Raw genomic sequence first — 16,856 nt, 5'->3', positions numbered from 1 at the left:
GCTACGTCCAGAAAAGCAGCGCCGAAGCCCTCAGCTGCCTCGTGCGGATGTCAGGCTGCATTTCGTGGGCTTGGCCGACACTGGCGTTCTCATACCCACTCGAGTGGGTCTGCTTGGTGAAGACTCTAACATTGAAAAGCTTGCCTGCTGAAGCTCTGTGGCTTTTCCATTTTATGTAAACTGAGGCCATGAGGCCCCAAACTGCAGTCTTTCATCTGAGAATGTTCTCCCTTCCAGTGGGGCTGCGCTCTCTTATCCCAGGGCCTGAGCCGCCAGCGAGTCCGGTGCGGGCCACCCCCGCAGGAAGCGCTGGGTGACAAGGCTGCTCACAGCCGCTCACAGCCTCTGGGCCTCGACCCGGGCCTGAGCCGCCAGCCCTTTGCGTTTCACACGACGTGGCCTTTGGGGAGATACCTTCACTGGAGGAGCATGAGTAAGAGTTACGTGTTTTTAGGCCTAAACCACAGCCTTGCTTGGGAAGAAAGGTGTGAGGTGTTTTCCTACAAATTCAGGGTCAACTGGCCGTGTCATTAAGTGCGCCGTCTGCCTCTGACCTGAGCATGGGACGGTTGAAGTGCCCCGTCCGTGGCGGACTTGCTCGGCTCTGCAGGCAGCCCCGGGACAGCTGCAAGCAGTGCAGACAGTCCCAGTGGCCAGTCCTTGGGCCTTTGGCTTGCAAACCACGTGCAGACACTTGTCACGCACTTGGCAGCATCCCCCTCATCTTCACTTCCCTGGACGGCGGGTGCTGGGAGCTCATTTTTCAGGTGGTTGTGAACCTCCCCTCGCCCGTCCTCTTCTGTCTACTTGGGGTCTCCCGGCGGTGCTAGGCCTCTGAGGCAGCAGATCATTTTACCCAGAAATTCCCCCTGCCCCGTGACTCAGGGAGCCTTGCCTGCCTGTCTCACTGAAGGAAAATGCCCCGAGGATGAGATGGGAGGGAATGGAGTGTTGCCAGGCAGAGCCCTGTGTGTCAGGGGCCAGCAGCCAAGTGAGTGAGCCAGGAAGTCCCCCAATGCAAACCAGAAATCATTCTTAACCCCTCACGCGCTGTCGGCGGTGCACACTGGCCCGTTGGGCCGAAGGGCCGACGGCAGGCCTGGACCGGTCAGTGTTGGGGCCCCGCGGGAGCCGTCAGGCATCCCCGGGCTTGGGCCCGCCGCTCGGTCCAGCAGGGAACAGCCCCGAGGCGAGAGCCCCCGGAGCCTGCAGGGCGGTCTGTGCTCAGGAGGCTGCCTGCCCCCCGCCCCCACCCCCGCGGGACCTGCCGGGGAGCAATGTGGCTGCCTCCGTGCGCCCTGCCCGACCCCCGGGTCACCGTAGCGGGCAAGGCCGCCCTCCCGGACGGTCTGTGGTGGCCCTCTGATGCCGGAGCTGCCCACAGGCCTCTGTCAGGCGAGGGTTAACAGAGGATTTGTTTGTTGAATCGCAAAGTAGCTGTCACATGATTTTAATCAAAACACCATTTCCCTGACAACAGTGATGTCAGTCTTGTTATTGCAGGAAGGAGCAGCTGTGAGGGACATTCAGTCTCCATGCGAGCCCAGGTTTGGGGACTAAAATCAAGCGAAGCATCCGTAAACAATGGTCGCGGGCGCTGACGTCCCGAGTGGTCCCTCTGCCTCCGCTCCCCTCTGTCGGGCGGTCCGTCCTGCACAGACACCGGCCCGCACCGAGTCGCCTCTCCTTTCTGCGCCCGTGGTTGCTTCCGTCCTTGTTTCTTTTTGTTTTTTCCAGTTTTCTCTATTTTCCCCAAACTCCGAGTCATTCAGGCCCCTAGGCTCTCCGGTCTCTGCCTCTGGCATCTGTCTGTCCTCTGTGCTCTCACGCAGCACTTGCTGGTGACAGGCAGTTCCCGCTAGCCCCCCCCCCCAAGTCCCATAGCTCCGGGGCCAGCTTCCTTGCCCCCCACCACTGCCTCCCTGCCGCCTAGAGTCAGTTGGGGGGGCCCCTGGGGGGCCATCTGAGGAGCTTGGCTCTGGGTACCTGGAGGGAAGAGGCCCGGAAAGGCTGCAGGAGGCCTGAGCGCTGAGGACGGACAGCAGGGATCAGAGCCCAGGGAGGCCAGTTGGAGCCGTGCCCTTGGGCTGTGGCCTCCTCTTGGCCCCGTCTCCACTGGGGGGCTTTGGGGACCGAGAAAGATCCCCAGGCCCTCCAACCCTTTGCCCAGGAGCTTGACCGGAAGGTGGAGGTTGGTGACAGAAGCCCCCTTCTGGGTGGGACGTGGCTTCTCGTGGATGCTCTGCTATCGGTGGTACCCGTGGCTGGCACTGCCCAGAACTCACGACTGAGAATGAAGGAAGCCAGGGCAAAGTCCGGGTTCTCAGCCGGTGGCAGGTGCTCGGGATAGGGCAGCTGGCCTTGACCCTGTGCAGGGGTCCCAGCGGTGTCACACAGCCATGTGCTGAGTCCAGCGTTGGGTCAGGAGTTAAGTGAAGGCAAGGCAGGCAGAGCTGAGATTGTGACGAGCCGTTTAGGGGAGCTGGGAATCTCCTTGGGGCTTTCTGCTTGGAGGGCAGGGCCAGGCCAGGCTGCCCTTCAGCCTCACGGTAAACCTGGGAGTTCAGTCAGCCGGGGTGTGCTCCCAAGTTAGCGCTGGGGACAATGAGCCTTTGCTGGGATATGCTCAGGTTCGTGGCAGGGCTGGGAGGGGTTGCCAGGACCCAGGACGGGTCAGGGGGGCCTTGCTGCCCCCCCCCCCGCCCCCGGCGGGGAATGGTTAGGCCCCACTCTGCCTGAAAAGCCTTTCGGGCCTGGGTGGTGGCTGCTCTGGGGGGGTGGTGCGGGCTGGGAGAAGCTGGACCCCGTTCTCCTGGCCAGGCCCTTGCATCCCTGGAGCCTCCTCCAGCTACCTGCTTGCCCTTTGGCCCTCTACTGGCGCAGGGATCCTGCTAAATATTTGGGTTTCTCTGGTGACTAGAGGGCAGTTCTTGGGCCTCCCACTGAGGAATCAGTGGAGGCTGTGAGCTCAGGGTCCTCTGCCTGGCGTGCTTCTGGGAGAGGCCTTGGGGGCTCTTCTCCATTCAGCTGTGCCCCTCTCCCAGTTAGGCGGGTGGCCCTGGCATGGTAACGGACTGACTTCTGAGGGTCACCGTTCTCAGCCTGGCCCCTTCTCAGCATCTCAGGCCCCATTATTCCCTCCTTGTCTTTGGGGAGTCAGGAGAGACTGAACCAAACTCTCAAAGGCTCCCTGATGGGGGGAGGATGAGTGGATTCTCCCTTCGAGAAGGAGCAGGTAGCCAGGAGCAGAGACTTGGGGGCACGGGGCCTACTGCGCCTGGACCGGCAGCAATGGAGGCCGGCTGGGGAGCTGGCTGGAGACACTGTGTCCCTTTGGAAGTGGGGGCAAGTCCTGGGCCCTGCTTGGCCCGGCAGAGCCCCGGGGTCTGGGGCTCAGCTCTCCCTGGTCCCCTCCTCCTCTCCCTGGGCCAAGCCTCTGGCTCACAAAGGCCAGAGAAGGGAAGGATGTTCTAGGGAATGTAGGTCAGGGGCCCGATGGGCTAGCTTTGGCCAACCTCTGCTGGCAGGTCTGGTATTTTGGCCTGTCCCCTGGGGTTGTTTTTGGCAACACAAAAATGATGGAGAAATTTGGTGGGAAAGGGAAAAGTCCATAAAACATCATTACTGAAATTGAGTGCTTTCCTTAAAAAAAAGGCTGTTGAAACTAAGTTCTTGGGTCACCCAACAGGGTACCAGTCTTTTGGGGGCAGGACTGAGCACCGGTGCATGGTGCTGGGCAGCGCAGGTCAGTGCTGAGGGCTCTGCTCTCTTCCTGCCCTTGACCGCCCCCTGCACCAGCCGATGATCCCTGTCTGGGAGCGGTCTCGGTTCTGTAGCATCGGCTCAACCGTAATGGTCTGAGTGAAACCAGATCTCTGTTGAACTTGCAGCCAGAAAGCAGGATTTCATACTGCCCTTCCTCTCAGGGTTTGGCACTAGGACAAGTCCGAACGTCTGAGAGTGGCCTCTCACGCCTCATGGGTTCTCCAGCACCTGAGGGGCACCGAGCAGGTGCCTGGCCCCAGGAGGGGGCCGCCGTGTGTGCACGCTGGGGGAGGGTCGAGGCCTTCTGCAGGCCCTCGGGATGTGCCATTATGAATAAGGAACGGTGTCTTGCTGGCCCCCAGTTCCACGCCTTGCTCTGTAGCTGGCTTGAACTTGGGGAGCCCCTCTTCCTGCTCCGGAGGCCTTAACCGGGCAGACTAGGTCCCTGAGGACCCAGCAGCAGGCAGCGCCCGGCCCGCGCCTCGTCCGTGCGCAGGCTGTGGTTAGCCGGGCTTCCGTCAGCACTGTGCAGCGCCTAACATGTACTCAGGCGATTTCTGAGCAAGGTATTATTTACCCTGCTGACGTCAATGAGAACATAGTATCCACTGTCCTTTTTGTAGCCTGAAATGAGCACCAGGGCTCAGGGAACACAGCCACCTTCCATACTTTAAAGATTCCACTCACGGCCTGATGAGGTAAAGGCCCTGTCTCCTCTGACATTCATAGCATCCAGGCTCTTAGAAAACAAGTTGTTTTTACTTTAATTCAGTTTTAGGTTGGAAACATAAAAACAGTACATTTTCCTTGCAGAACACTGCCCCACGTAAATTACCATTTGGTAACAAAGATCATTTATTAAACTGCATTTTAGGCAATTTTCTATCATTGAGGGACAGGGTCCATTTTGATTTTGTTTTCACACTGGAGCTATTATGATTTGCACTCAAAATCCTAAAGCTATCGCACTCACCGTTTTTTTCTTAGTAATTAAAAAAAACCACACGGAAAAAAATAACTACAATCAGATTTTTATCAAAAGTAACTTTCACAAACCAAATATCCAGTAAAGACCACCCTCCTCCTTTCAGAAATAAGCAAATAATCTTGCCCTTTCTACAAAGTGCAAATATCTCAATCACTTTTATTTCTTAAATTGCAGTCCCCAAAGAGAAGCAAACCTTTTCTTCTGCTTTTCCCTCCAGAGATTTTGGTGGAGGCAGGTTTCTTTCACCATCAGCAGTGGGAAGGCTTGGCCACTTGGATTTCCTTGACTGAGCAAATCTTGAACCGGATAGCACCCCCCACAGCCAGAGGCGGGTCTGAGTTCACTCTACTTGCTCGAGAAACAGGGAAATCCAGTCTGGGGTCCTATTTTTCCAGGATGTTCTTTTGTACTTCTATTTTTATAGTGCCCCTGTACCCACCCACTTTGCCTCTGAGAAGACAGAGTATTCAATCCAAGTATGTGAATTGTTTTATCTCTAGAAGTGTCCAATTGGCACTCATATTTGATGGACCTTGACAGGAGAGAAATGTTACACCCCTCCTGCAGGCCAGGCTCCTTCCTGATTCTTCTCCCAGGGCCTCCTTTCGTGGGGCTGGGTCTGTGGGCCTGCAGCACTGAGCCAAAGCCCTGTAGTTTGGCCCCTTTGCAGTCAAGGAGGGGTGTGCCCTGCCCCCCTCAAGGGGGGCTCCTCTAGGAAATTACTATGTTGTGTGACTGGGAGAAACCAGACCTCTGTGTGAGCCTATGCTTCTGTACTTAACTGGACCCTGCAAGGAGGGCGGTCTGTGGGGTCTGTGTCTCTTGAGCCTGTTCCTGCACGGCCGCCGGGGGAGGGGCACCTCTTCCTCCCCCAAAGCCAGGGAGCTGCCAAGAGGAGACTATGGTTGCGGGGACAGAGTCCCAGCCACCCCGTGCTTACCTAAGCTGGGGGCTTTGTTGATATAGCTACTGGCTCGTGAAGAGAGTTCCAGATGCTAGTGAGGGGGAAGAGCGCCCAGGGAGAAGCCAGGAACCCCCGAGCCGCCCAGCTCCGCCCCAGCTCCTCCCGCACGGGCTCTGCCCTCCGCCGGCTCACCTAAACTCAACTCCCGCGAGCTTTGGTGTCCTCAGCTGGAAGCAGTGAGGACTGGATGTGTCCCGCTAATTCCACAGAATCGTCGTGAGGCTTAGATTCCTTGTGAAATGTTTGTGAATTAATGTACAAATACGAGCTGTTGCTCCTTGCAGACAGGCAGGCTGACGCAGGGCGGGAGCTGAGACGCCCCCCCCCCCCACGCCCTGCGCTGCTGCAGTCGGCCCAGCGGGGGGCACTCTGTGGTCAATGACCCCCCCCCCACCTCGGGGGGCCACAGGGCAGGCAGGCCCACACCACTGAACCTGTCAGAGGGGACACACACATTTAAAGAATCTTTGTCCAGTTTTGAAACAGAGGCAGATAACTGCTCTCGTCTTCCACACACACCACTCTGAAGATAAGTTGTTAAAATTTCCAGCAGCAGCACAGCGATCAAAGACCCCTGCCTATGCAATGACTCCAACTTACTACCTATTCTCCAGTTTGTCCCTTTGATGTCTAGGCACACACAGAGCGAGCGGCTCGGGTGGTTTCCGAGGAGGCAGTAGAGGCGGCCCGGTTCAGGGGTACAGACGCGGCCAAGGTAAGCCCCCGCACGGGGACTCCACAACTGCTCCCCGGGGCCAGAGCTGTCCGAGCACCCTCTGTATTGTCTCTAGAGGAGGAGGAATGTGGCAGAGAGAGCTGGAGGATGAACTTCCTTTAAACCAAAAGGGTGCTTAGGTGTAACTGTCGACAGAGGCTTTTGAACGTAATCCAGAGCACCGCGTGCAGGCCCGCACGCCCGAGCCACCTGGTGCTGCCTAGCAGAGCATCCCCCCTTCTTGCCGACTCCAAGCATTCTCCCCTCTTGGGTGCCTCTTCGGGGGCAGAGCTGGGGGGAGAGGCCCGTAGTTGGCAGGAGGGAGGGTGGCCCGCTCCCGCCCCAGAAGGGCACAGGCCCTTCTTCTCAGATGTGGGGGCAGACCAGTGGCACCCGAGGAACTCAGGAAACAGCTCAAGCGCCTGGCAGGTCTTTATGTCTGAGCAGGAGGGGGAGTCGACTTTCTCCTTCCTGGGAGCAAAGTTTGATGACGGCAGGGGAGGGAAGGGGTTTCGTTCCTATCAGAACAGCGTCCTTCAGCGCCATGCCCTCGTCCTCCCCCGTGGGCCACAGACGGTAGTCTTTAAGTGGATAAGGGGGAGGGGTGGCTGTGAAGAACCTTCCGCCGCCCCCATGGTCAGCGTAGCTCCCTGGGGACTTTACAGGAGAATACACACCTTTCTGTTGTGCTAACGCGCTCTACTTGCCTTACAGGGACCAGCATATCAGTTGCACGTAAATACTAGAGACACGCTTGCCCAACTGGAAATTGCAGAACTAGTGCATTTTTCCCAAAGCAGAGACTAATACCCCTGGATTAAAAAAAGAACATAAAAAATAAAGTACCACACATATTGCACTTTTTGCCGAATGAAATTTTTACCTCCAGTTCATCTCCCCAAGTCTCTTCAGAGGAGCCTGGTTTACAAGATAATAAAGCGAATGATTACTATACAGTAGTGTAGACACGCTAACGTGAAACAACCTGGAAAGAAAGTCCTTATTTCAAAGTAGCCTCTCGTAAAAAGAGCGGTACGAAGCCTTCTTAGTGTTGTTTTAGTGTGTGTGGAAGCCACTCAGAAGTGGCCGGAGGGCACCGGTCAGGGGACAGAGCCATGGAGGCAATCCCACGGGGCGGGGAGCACACTTTACCGACCGTCACTAGTTTCCTCTCACCAGCTGACATTTCAGTAAAGACGGACCGTTACAGAATTTATTGATTTCTGCTTGAAAGGAGAAAAGCAAATAGCTTACGCCCCAGGTCCGGAGGGCGGCTCATGCTCGGCGGCAGGGCCCCCGCACCGAGCCCCTGCGGGGAGCTTCCCCGCGTGCAGCTCTAGGCCCTGCAAACACCAGCAGCCTCTCCTGCCGTGCCCTGGGCCCGGCCGCAGTCGGCCACGCCGCTCCAAGGGTTCCCGGACTTGGGGCTCCTGGCTGGGGCGGCGGGGGGCAGCCTCGGTGTCAGCCTTTAAGTGCCACTCCTGCCGCCCCAGTTTCAGGCTGGGAGGCATTTTAATTTCATAAACATGACAGTGCCTCTGTAGTATATTTTGGAAAAATATCCTTTAGTCTAAACAAATCAAGCCCTATTTCATAACTGGCTTATTTTGCAAAGACTAAAAACAGATTAGAGATCTTAATGAAAGGATCGCTTAAATGATGTTCTCTATTTCATGAAATCATCACTCTTAAGTATGAGGAGGAACAGACAATCCACAGAAGGAACAGAATTCATTCCTACTGGGTTTTCATGAGTTGTTACATCACAAAAACGACAGTCCTCCATGGGCACCCTGTCTTGCTAACACCTGGACGCTTCACCCCAGCAGAGCCCGCACCAAGGACTGCTCACATCACCCACGCTGGGAGGGACTGGGGCACGCTTCTCACCTGCCTGGACACCCACTACAATGAGGAAAGGCAACTTAAAGGTGTTTCTAGATGCAGCATCAGTGTAGTGTCTCTCTTCTTTGTGCTTTGTGACGCTTTGTGCTTAGTGCATTCATCTGCTGATAGGACAAGCCATTCTACAGGACAGAAACGACAGTCTTTGTCAATAACACTGGGTTGTAACATTGGGATGTTGCTGTCCAAGCGACAGGTTGTTACTTCTAGGTATACGGTTAACTAGCTGGTGCATCTAGCTTTTACTTACTCTGATGAGAGAATTGGAAGGGTTAAGGTTACGTTTTCACTAGTCATAGAACGTGTCTGGCAGATGATCTGCTAGATGGTTAACACATTTGTGGTTTTAAATATTGCTGTAATACTTGAACGTTTTGTTACAAGTCAGAACTTTTAAGGAAATTAAGAATGCGATTCCCACACGGTGGAAAACAAACTCCGAAGTAACTTTGGATTTAGCATTGACATAAATGGAAAACTGTTGGTTTCTACAGAAAAGAAAGAATTAAAGCATGATCTGGGGGAAAAAAGGCACAGCACTACCACTTCACATGGGAGATCAAAGTTCATGTTTCTTGTCCTTGAAATTCCTAAGCCCTATATGAAACTGTCCAAATGTACAAAGCTCAGTAAACTACCTGCAACATCGAGTGTAGAGTCAAAGTAGTTATTCCATTTTAAAAGAGACGCGAGGTCCTCTGGAGACCAACCGCCCCAGACCAGCAGTCTACACCAAAGACTCAGCAGGGACAGCTCGTCTTCCCTGGGCCCAGCGCTGCTGCCCCCAAGGGCTCCTCGCAGCTCATCCCTCGCCCCCCCCCCCCCCCCCGCTGTGCTGGGTCTCGTGGTTCCACAGGTGACAGCACTGGAGCCCCGAGTCCACTCTGCACCCCGGGAACCTTCGGAAGAGGGGTGCCACTGCTCCCAGGTGGAGACGACTGCCCGTCTCCGGGGTCAGTGCCAGCTGTGGCTTTGTGGCCCCTGAAGCAAAGCTCACGTTCCACTTCGTTGCAGTGGTCTCAGGGACAACCTGCAGCTTCAAACTCAGGACTCAGTGACCAAGCACAACTTTTCTTTTACTTCCCGTGCATCAAAGTCCATTACATATTCTTCACTTGCCTAACAGAACGTGCTGTTGCTTGGCTTCAGTGAAAAATCTAGTGTTGTTTTGTTTTTGTTTTGCCCACATCCAATGGCACAGTTTTTCCTGCTTCTACCAAAGGTTTCCCTTGATAACAATTGGCGTCGTTCTACAGAAAACCTAGGGCCACATGTCTTCTTACAAAAACATCTGTCAGTCCTCCCATGAGAGCTGGCTCCACTTGACGTAAGGGCATGAGCCTCAGCTACCACTACACTCCGGCACTTGCCCCAGAAGATGGTGGTGGGGCAGAGCCAGGAGAAAGCGACATGTGCCCGGCCAGGCCCTCTGATTCCAGTTGGGCAACTTAACTTTTTCTCCAGTTGGGAGAGGGCAGGAAAATAAGCTTTAAATTTAAAAGGCTGGAATAAAAAGAGAAATAGACATTCTTCCTTCACTTGACCCGCCTCACTTCCTGTGCTGAGGTTAATTTACCAGGACGTAGCCACTGTGCTGTGGGTCCACAGCCTCCAGCATTTCACAATCGAAGAGTCCGGGGAACTCTGGGAGGGCTAGAGGGTCGTAGCTGGAGGGGGCCTCCTGCAGTCCCGAGCTCCGGGGACAGTCCTGTGCTGCTAGGCTGCTCTGCGGGCCTCCATCCATGGGGTACTGGCAGGGAGGGGGGTAGTCTGGCTCCGGGGAAGCAGCCCCTGGCAGCTCGCAAGTCTGATAGGAGAACGGTAAGGGGGTCGGGGCGGCCCCTGCCTGTTGCGCCGGGGGCGGCGGCGGCGGCGGCGGCGGAGCCCGGGGGCGGGGCGCAGAGGGCAGGGGCTGCAGCCGCATCTGGTACTGGCTGAGGAAGGGGCTGTACTGCATTTGCTCGGAAGTGGGCTCCAGGACGGGGCTCAGGGGCTGGGGCAGGCTGAAGGGCGGGGGCTGCGGCGAGGCCGTGGCTGTCTCCTGGCGGGGCAGGGGCAGCTGCTGACTCGGCGGCGGGTACGAGCTCTCTGCTATCTGCATCTGATTAAAGTACGCCTGCAGCTGGGACTGTTTCTGGAGAAAGAGTCGCTTCTGTTGGAGTCTAAATTGGCAATAGCAAAAGAAAGAGTTTCAAATCTTCCTCAGTGACGGCAATTTTGTACAAATCCAGGATCAGTCCTCCCACTTCTCTTTTCCGCAGCAAAAAAAAAAAAACAAAAAAACCAAACCCCCTCCCCCCAGAAACCCCCCAAAATGGGGGTAGGTGTCTGGTTTCGTAGCCCTGACATTTTTGGCCCCCCGATTCTGACGGTTCCCTCAGTGCCACACTGAACACTAATTCATCTTCTCTAAGACCGAGTTTTTCTCCCTCTGAAGCGAGAGGCTGATTTCCCATCCGGAGTGTTTTAAAGGGGGGTAATGCCTGGCCTCTGGGGGCGGCTTAGGGTAATTCTACATTGGCCAAGCTGCTGCTCCCAGTGAGGCATGAGGACACGAATTACTGCAAGAGACGACGGAGGCCCTCTCTGCAGCAGAACCCACTTACACTGCTGTAGGTTACGGACTCTGAAAGCTTAGGTCTGTTCATAACCCACAGGGAAACACTAGAAGGGAAAGAAAACAAAGCAAACGCAGGCCTGCCATATCCTGCCAGACCCATCTCCCGAGGACACCGGACTATCTGCACCAGCGATCATGTCTTGAAACCTGTGTCGCGGTAGAAGCAAACGCTGGTGGCGGGGGTGGGCAACACATCCAGCGTCCTGAAGTCTTCAGCCAAGAAAGGGACCCTCTCTCACCTGTGTTCCTGCAGCTGCTGTTCAAGGCTCCGTGGTGGTTCTTTACAATAAAGCTGACAGGTGTTCTGGGCTTTTGACAGAAGGCTGGGCTTCTGGAAGAGTAGAAAAAGAATATGAGCATGACAATATGATGTCATCCAGGATGCGGTCACTGGACTGTCCTGTTTGCCCGGAGGACGAGGCCAACTGTGTCCTCCCGAATCTGCGCAGGGTGAGGGCGTGGACCCCCGCTCCCTGAGGCCCAACAGCACTGGATGAGCAGGCCTGCACTGCCCCAGCTTGGACGAGCGTCAGTTTTTCCATTTCTCAGAGTCCTCTAGAACTACAAGGCTCAGAACGATGAAACACAATGAGAAAGAGTGGAGTTAAATCTTGAGAGCAAAGGCCACAGCGCCCACTGAATGATGTGTATCATTTTTAAAGATTTTCAGGCATTAATGTAGAGAGCTGAATTTTGTTGGCTTGAGATTTCCATTTTATTTATTATTCACTAATAGGCATAACATTAGAGGCATAGAAACCGGGTTTCTCATTCCTACCGGTGGCATTCTCCTTTCCTGGGACCTGAAGATAAATCCTTTTCCGCTGCCAATATAACCGTAAGGCTAAACCTGAACATGTTTTTAGAAACTACAAATCCAGAGTCAAAGCTACCTACTTATAGGGAAAAAAGCAGCTACCCTAAAAAATTACCAGGCAAAACAGGTTTCTGCAGTGCAGAAAAGCAAATTCTGGACAAGCCCTGTGAGCTGGAGTAACAAGGGGAAGGGTCCCACCTGGAGTCTATGCTGTAGATACTGGGCTTCCAGGCTCTGGCGTGGGGAAAGCTGAGGATGCACACTGCTGGGCACGGCAGGGACCGTTTTCTGCTGCTGAGAAACTTCCTCCTGAAGAGCAAGGGGGATGAAAACATTTTCAGTTCTCCATGTGGCAGAAAGTTTCAATTCTTTGTTTAAGCACCTTGGCAAATGTCCAAGAGGAACTCCAACTCTGTAAGACATAATACTCAAAGCTTTTCATGTAACTAGTAGGCTGAGGGTTACGTTGCAGTGAACGATTACCTAGTCTACTATAGCAAAGGAGGCCATGACCTTCATGTGGGCATCAAATGCTAGAATATCCTTGATGCACTGAAAATAGGCTCAAAATAAAATGTGTTGGATAAACAGCAATATTTTGGGGTCATTTTTAGCATAACTAATCCAATTATAATATGTAATCTAGTGATATCAAAACTAATGGCAGTGAGCTTTGCATTTATGTTACTATTTTTAATTTGTGTGTGTGCTGGGGGGGAGGGGAGTTCAATTACATTATAAGAAGTCACTCATGTAAAACCTGCCCTATGAACCAACCATAGCTTGAGAGTGTCTCCACCTCCTTATGGTACTAATCACCTGGGACCAGTGTGGATGGGTCTAACCTGTCAGTGGCAGGTGGCAGCGACAAGGAAGCTTCCAGGCTGTGAGCTCTCCAAAATGACCTGTTTGCTCTGGGACTCCAGTCAGTCCTTGAAGTGACATGACACTCCTTCAGGACAAAGTCATGCCTCATACTCACGGAGCCCCTGTGGGAGGGCCCGGAGCACCAACCTGAGGGCAACTGCCGGCGAGGCCCTGGAGCTGAGGAGCAGCGGGTGGCGAGTCAGGGCCTGCCTCTGGCCCTATTTGTTCATACAGTAGCTGCACTTTGTTCAGCTCTAGGATTCCTTTGGTTCTGGCCAGATTCTGAAGATGTTGTCTAAATGCCACAATTCCTGAAGCAGAGAACAACGACCAAACAGTTTAAATAAAACACAAGGCCTTTCAGTGACCGAGGTGTGAAACAAACATGGCCACAACCCCCCTCAGGCCCTACAACAGGAGAGTTTTCCGAGTCACGAGAGAGAGCGGCCAGTCACCTTGGGTGAGGGAGGTGTCCGACGCCCTTCGGCCCTCTCTGAAGCTCACTGGCGACCTGTTGTGGGCCTCTCGCTTCTGGGAACTCAAAGCCTGCATGGCTGGGTTGGCAGGTCTCAGGCTGATGAAGGGAGACGTCATGCGTGGGGAGGGCTGATTGGCTAACATGAGGTCCTTAAGGGAAGGGTTGTCCTCCAGAAAGTTCAGGTCCCTCTGAACAGACCCCATATCATACTCAGAGTCCACACTGTCAAGGGAGGGGTTGTCACTCATGGAGAAAATTTTCCCTTTAAGAGAAAGAAAAAACCAAAAAAACCAAAAGAGATAAGACCAGCAGCAAACAACGTGGGCTACACAGCATAATGAGCCTGAGTTTGCACAGCTACACCTCCTTATCTCCAATCTTCATCCAAAACACCTTTCCAGAAACGTTTTACATGTCAATTTAATCAGCTTCGAGTAAATTTAGTGGGGTAAACTGTGCCCGTAAGATCTCTGCCACTCCAAAGCAGCCAGAGCTCTTGGTGGATCACACAGCACTTCAGACGGATCTTGGCAGGTGGGGGAGCTGGCTCAGAGCTATTTCATTTTAATCTTTGGTGGCTGCCGAGCAGACCTAATCCTATAGCTTGCTGAATGTGGTCCGTAAAGGAGTAAGACGTAGGCAGCATTCTAAGAAGTGGCGGCATGACTACTTCTTGGAGACTGGAGCGGGGGGTCTGTGCTGTGAAGACTCAATCCGGGGCTTACTGGGTCTCCTACCTGAAGCAGGCACCACGACCAGCTGATTGGTCACTTCTGAGAGAGTGTGCCGCCTCTGCCCACTGCGTGTGGCCTGGAACACATCGAAGGCCTGACTGGGGTCTTCCTCAGCCTCTCCCTCTGCCTCCAGCCCCTCATCGATGGAAGTCTCCATCATGTTGCTGGGCAGCGACTGGCACCCCTTCCTCACCAGGACAGGGGGCACGGGGTCCAACAGACAGCCGTTTACCTGAACGTCAGTGTGAGAGGAAACTGTCAGCTGCTGTTCTGCTGAGACGTTAAAAAAAACCCACACAGGAAAAAATGTCAAGACTTGTGGCAAACTAGAAATTAAGTAAAATATTAAAAATGTGCATATTTGTTACTAGCGACAACATGTAGATTACACTACAGCTCTCAGAGACAGAAGCCCTGTATGACCCACACTGGCACTGCCTCCCACGTCTCTCTGAGTCATCATCATTACAATAAACAGTTTTTTTAGTGGTTTCCAGATGAATAGGGATATATGAGCTTGAGGCCTACCAGTTATTATTACTTTTCTTAAATAAGGGAAACGATGAGGGGGAGGATGAGATAAAAAACAAAAAACGTGCATGGCTCATAGCTAAGAAAAAAGAGCCACTAGCATTCTTCTAATGTTCAACCACAAAACATTCTGGAAGGTTCGAGACATACTTTGTTCAGAATTTAAGTACCTGCCCATTTGATTTAGTCTTTAATTAGTTCTCTGTGCCTGGGGAATGGAAAAAAGAATTCTTTAAAGACAGACTGATACCGCAAAAGGGAGTAAAAAAAAACTGAAATGGCACACAGCCAAAGTCTTCCATTATAGAACAACAAATGACTCACAGCCCCGAAATTCCAGCAGAGGTTAATGAGCACCAGTGCACTGAATTCTCTCTCCTCCAGCAATACACACAGTATCTATAGCTCCCATCCCACAGGGTGAGCTCAGCACAGCTCCCAAGCGAGCAAGAACTCTGCCCTCCTCTGCCAAACGAACCACCTACTGCAGGGAGAGCCAGCAAAGGGGTGCTGTGGCTGCGGGTTCTCCTGGCTGGTAAGAGCCCCAGCGAGGAGGCAATCATTTACTTCATTACCGTAACTATTCCCCCATGGAAATCAATCCGTTTTCTCCTAGGAACAGCTGCTCAGGGCCAGCCAGTCATAGGACGCGGGGCTCGCCGTGGTGCTCTCACCTGGAATAGACTGGGTAGACCTGTTGTTTCCTCTGGAAGCACGAGAAGCTCATGTATGTGAGAGGTGACGTGGGGCACCCCAGTGCCAGGCACAGGAAAAACTTTCCTCTAATGGCAACCAATCTGAAGGCATTGCAAGGCCCTTTATTTGGAGAGGGAGATTGTGGGTGACTCAGGGCTTTGTTTGCTTGGGGGAGGGGACGGTTAGTCCATAAAAACTGTTCTGGGGCTGCAGCCACCACTTGGATAAGGTGGCTAACGCATGACAGGGTTTTAAAGTGACAAGTGCACATTTAACAGGAAGAGTGGCAAATGCTTTCTTCCTACACTAAGACCAATCTTCCCCATATGGCACCAGAAACAAAAATTCTGAAATCTGGCCAGTGACTCTCATGTTCCCCTCCGCCCTTCCCTAGGCGGGCGTCCCCTGTCTGGACACTCAGTAGTTGTAGGAAAGAATGGCTCTTGGGGAACTTAGCTTCATACCTGTGGGTTCCTTAACTATCTACTAATACAGTTTTCTGAGAATAGCCAAGGATGAGTGAGTGATTGATTGTTAAAAGATTTTGTTTGAGAGAGAGAGAGAGAGAGAGAGAGAGAGCGAGAGACGGTACACAAGCAGGGGGAGTGGGAGAGGGAGAAGCAGGCTTCCCGCCGAGCAGGGAGCCCGATGCGGGGCTCGATCCCAGGACCCCGGGACCCCGGAACCACGACCTGAGCCGAAGGCAGATGCCTAACGATGATGAGCCACCCAGGTGCCCCCCCCAAGGATGAATTAGAAATGAATAAAGCAACAGAAAGAAGACTGGTACTGAGTAAATATCTACTAAGCATCTTCACACCTTTTTTTTTTTTAAAGATGTTATTAATTTATTTGAGAGAGAGAGAGCACAAGCAGAGGGAGTGGCAGAGGGAGAAGCAGGCTCCCCACTGAGTAGGGAGTCCGATGTACAGCTTAATCCCAGGACCCCGGGATCACGACCTGAGCCAAAGGCAGACACTTAACTGACTGAGCCATCCAGGCGCCCTGCATCTTTACACTTCTATAGCTTGTCAAAATTTTATTAGATATTTCTTACAGTATAGCCTTACAACCAGGTTATTTTTTTCCTAATAGAGAATAGTCATCTTTTTTGGAGTACTCAAAAGACCTGGCAGTCCCCCTAAATTTACATTCTTTTCTTAAATTCTCTGCTTATAAATTATCTCCTCCTCTAGACTGTAACAGGAATGATGTCTTTCATTTAAAAATGTCTGCTGAATTCAATTTCATCCTGGGAAACAATGATCTGGTTTTGGTTTTTCAGATGCTGTTTGATGATGATTAAATCAGAAAGCACTGTGGGGGGCCCCCCACTCAGACATAGTTAATAGGTGTGAACACCTTCAGCTGTAAGTTCATTTCCTGAAATAGGTGATAGTCATGCCACCCTTGCCTGCCAATTTATCCAGGGTCTTGATAGAACAAATTCAGCCCCAGGATTTTGTGACTGAAATATTAGGCTGATCTACCTATGTGACCTAAGCTACTAGAAATAAGATCTTTTCCTCTAGGAAATAATCTAGGCTGACTGTAAATTACAGAACTTCAAGATACATGGGAGAAATGGACATTTTACAATACATTGTTTTTGTCTTTCCTTAAAGCTCAACTGATCACTTTTTTTTAAGAGAGAGTGTGAGCGTAGGGTGGGGGGTGGGGTGTGTAGAGAGAGGGAGAGAGAATCCCAAGGAGACCCCCTGCTAACCACAGAGCCCAACGCGGGCCTTGATCTCATGACCCTGGAATCAGGAGTTG

At 52.9% G+C, this 16,856-nt stretch overlaps 2 protein-coding genes across 12 annotated transcripts in view; one reads left to right on the top strand and one right to left on the bottom strand.

The window, feature by feature from the left end:
- The window catches only part of PPP2R1B (protein phosphatase 2 scaffold subunit Abeta), a 31,740-nt gene extending 24,449 nt beyond the window's left edge, over positions 1-7,291 (top strand). The window contains exons 16-17 of one of the 3 annotated variants that reach the window (XM_025893661.2): positions 6,352-6,432; positions 7,147-7,291. In XM_025893661.2, the coding sequence (XP_025749446.1) occupies positions 6,352-6,432; positions 7,147-7,239 (174 nt within the window). In that variant the 3' untranslated portion in view covers positions 7,240-7,291. Of the gene's footprint in view, positions 1-6,331 lie in introns of all 3 variants that reach the window. The other 2 variants (XM_025893664.2, XM_025893660.2) reach the window with 2 other exon arrangements.
- Positions 7,292-9,165: 1,874 nt separating this feature from the next.
- The window catches only part of SIK2 (salt inducible kinase 2), a 121,767-nt gene continuing 114,076 nt past the window's right edge, over positions 9,166-16,856 (bottom strand). For all 9 annotated transcript variants that reach the window (XM_025893658.2, XM_073903728.1, XM_073903729.1 and 6 more), the window contains 6 exons: positions 13,857-14,085; positions 13,097-13,381; positions 12,789-12,952; positions 11,973-12,083; positions 11,197-11,288; positions 9,166-10,499 (listed from right to left, as the gene is read on the bottom strand). In XM_025893658.2, the coding sequence (XP_025749443.1) occupies positions 9,905-10,499; positions 11,197-11,288; positions 11,973-12,083; positions 12,789-12,952; positions 13,097-13,381; positions 13,857-14,085 (1,476 nt within the window). In that variant the 3' untranslated portion in view covers positions 9,166-9,904. The remainder of the gene's footprint in view (positions 10,500-11,196; positions 11,289-11,972; positions 12,084-12,788; positions 12,953-13,096; positions 13,382-13,856; positions 14,086-16,856) is intronic.

Source organism: Callorhinus ursinus, unplaced genomic scaffold (assembly GCF_003265705.2).
Source record: "Callorhinus ursinus isolate GAN/ISIS: 27379988/994484 unplaced genomic scaffold, GSC_fseal_2.0 scaffold19, whole genome shotgun sequence".
Taxonomy (NCBI): domain Eukaryota; kingdom Metazoa; phylum Chordata; class Mammalia; order Carnivora; family Otariidae; genus Callorhinus; species Callorhinus ursinus.
This window is presented reverse-complemented; position numbering and strand designations above follow the sequence as displayed.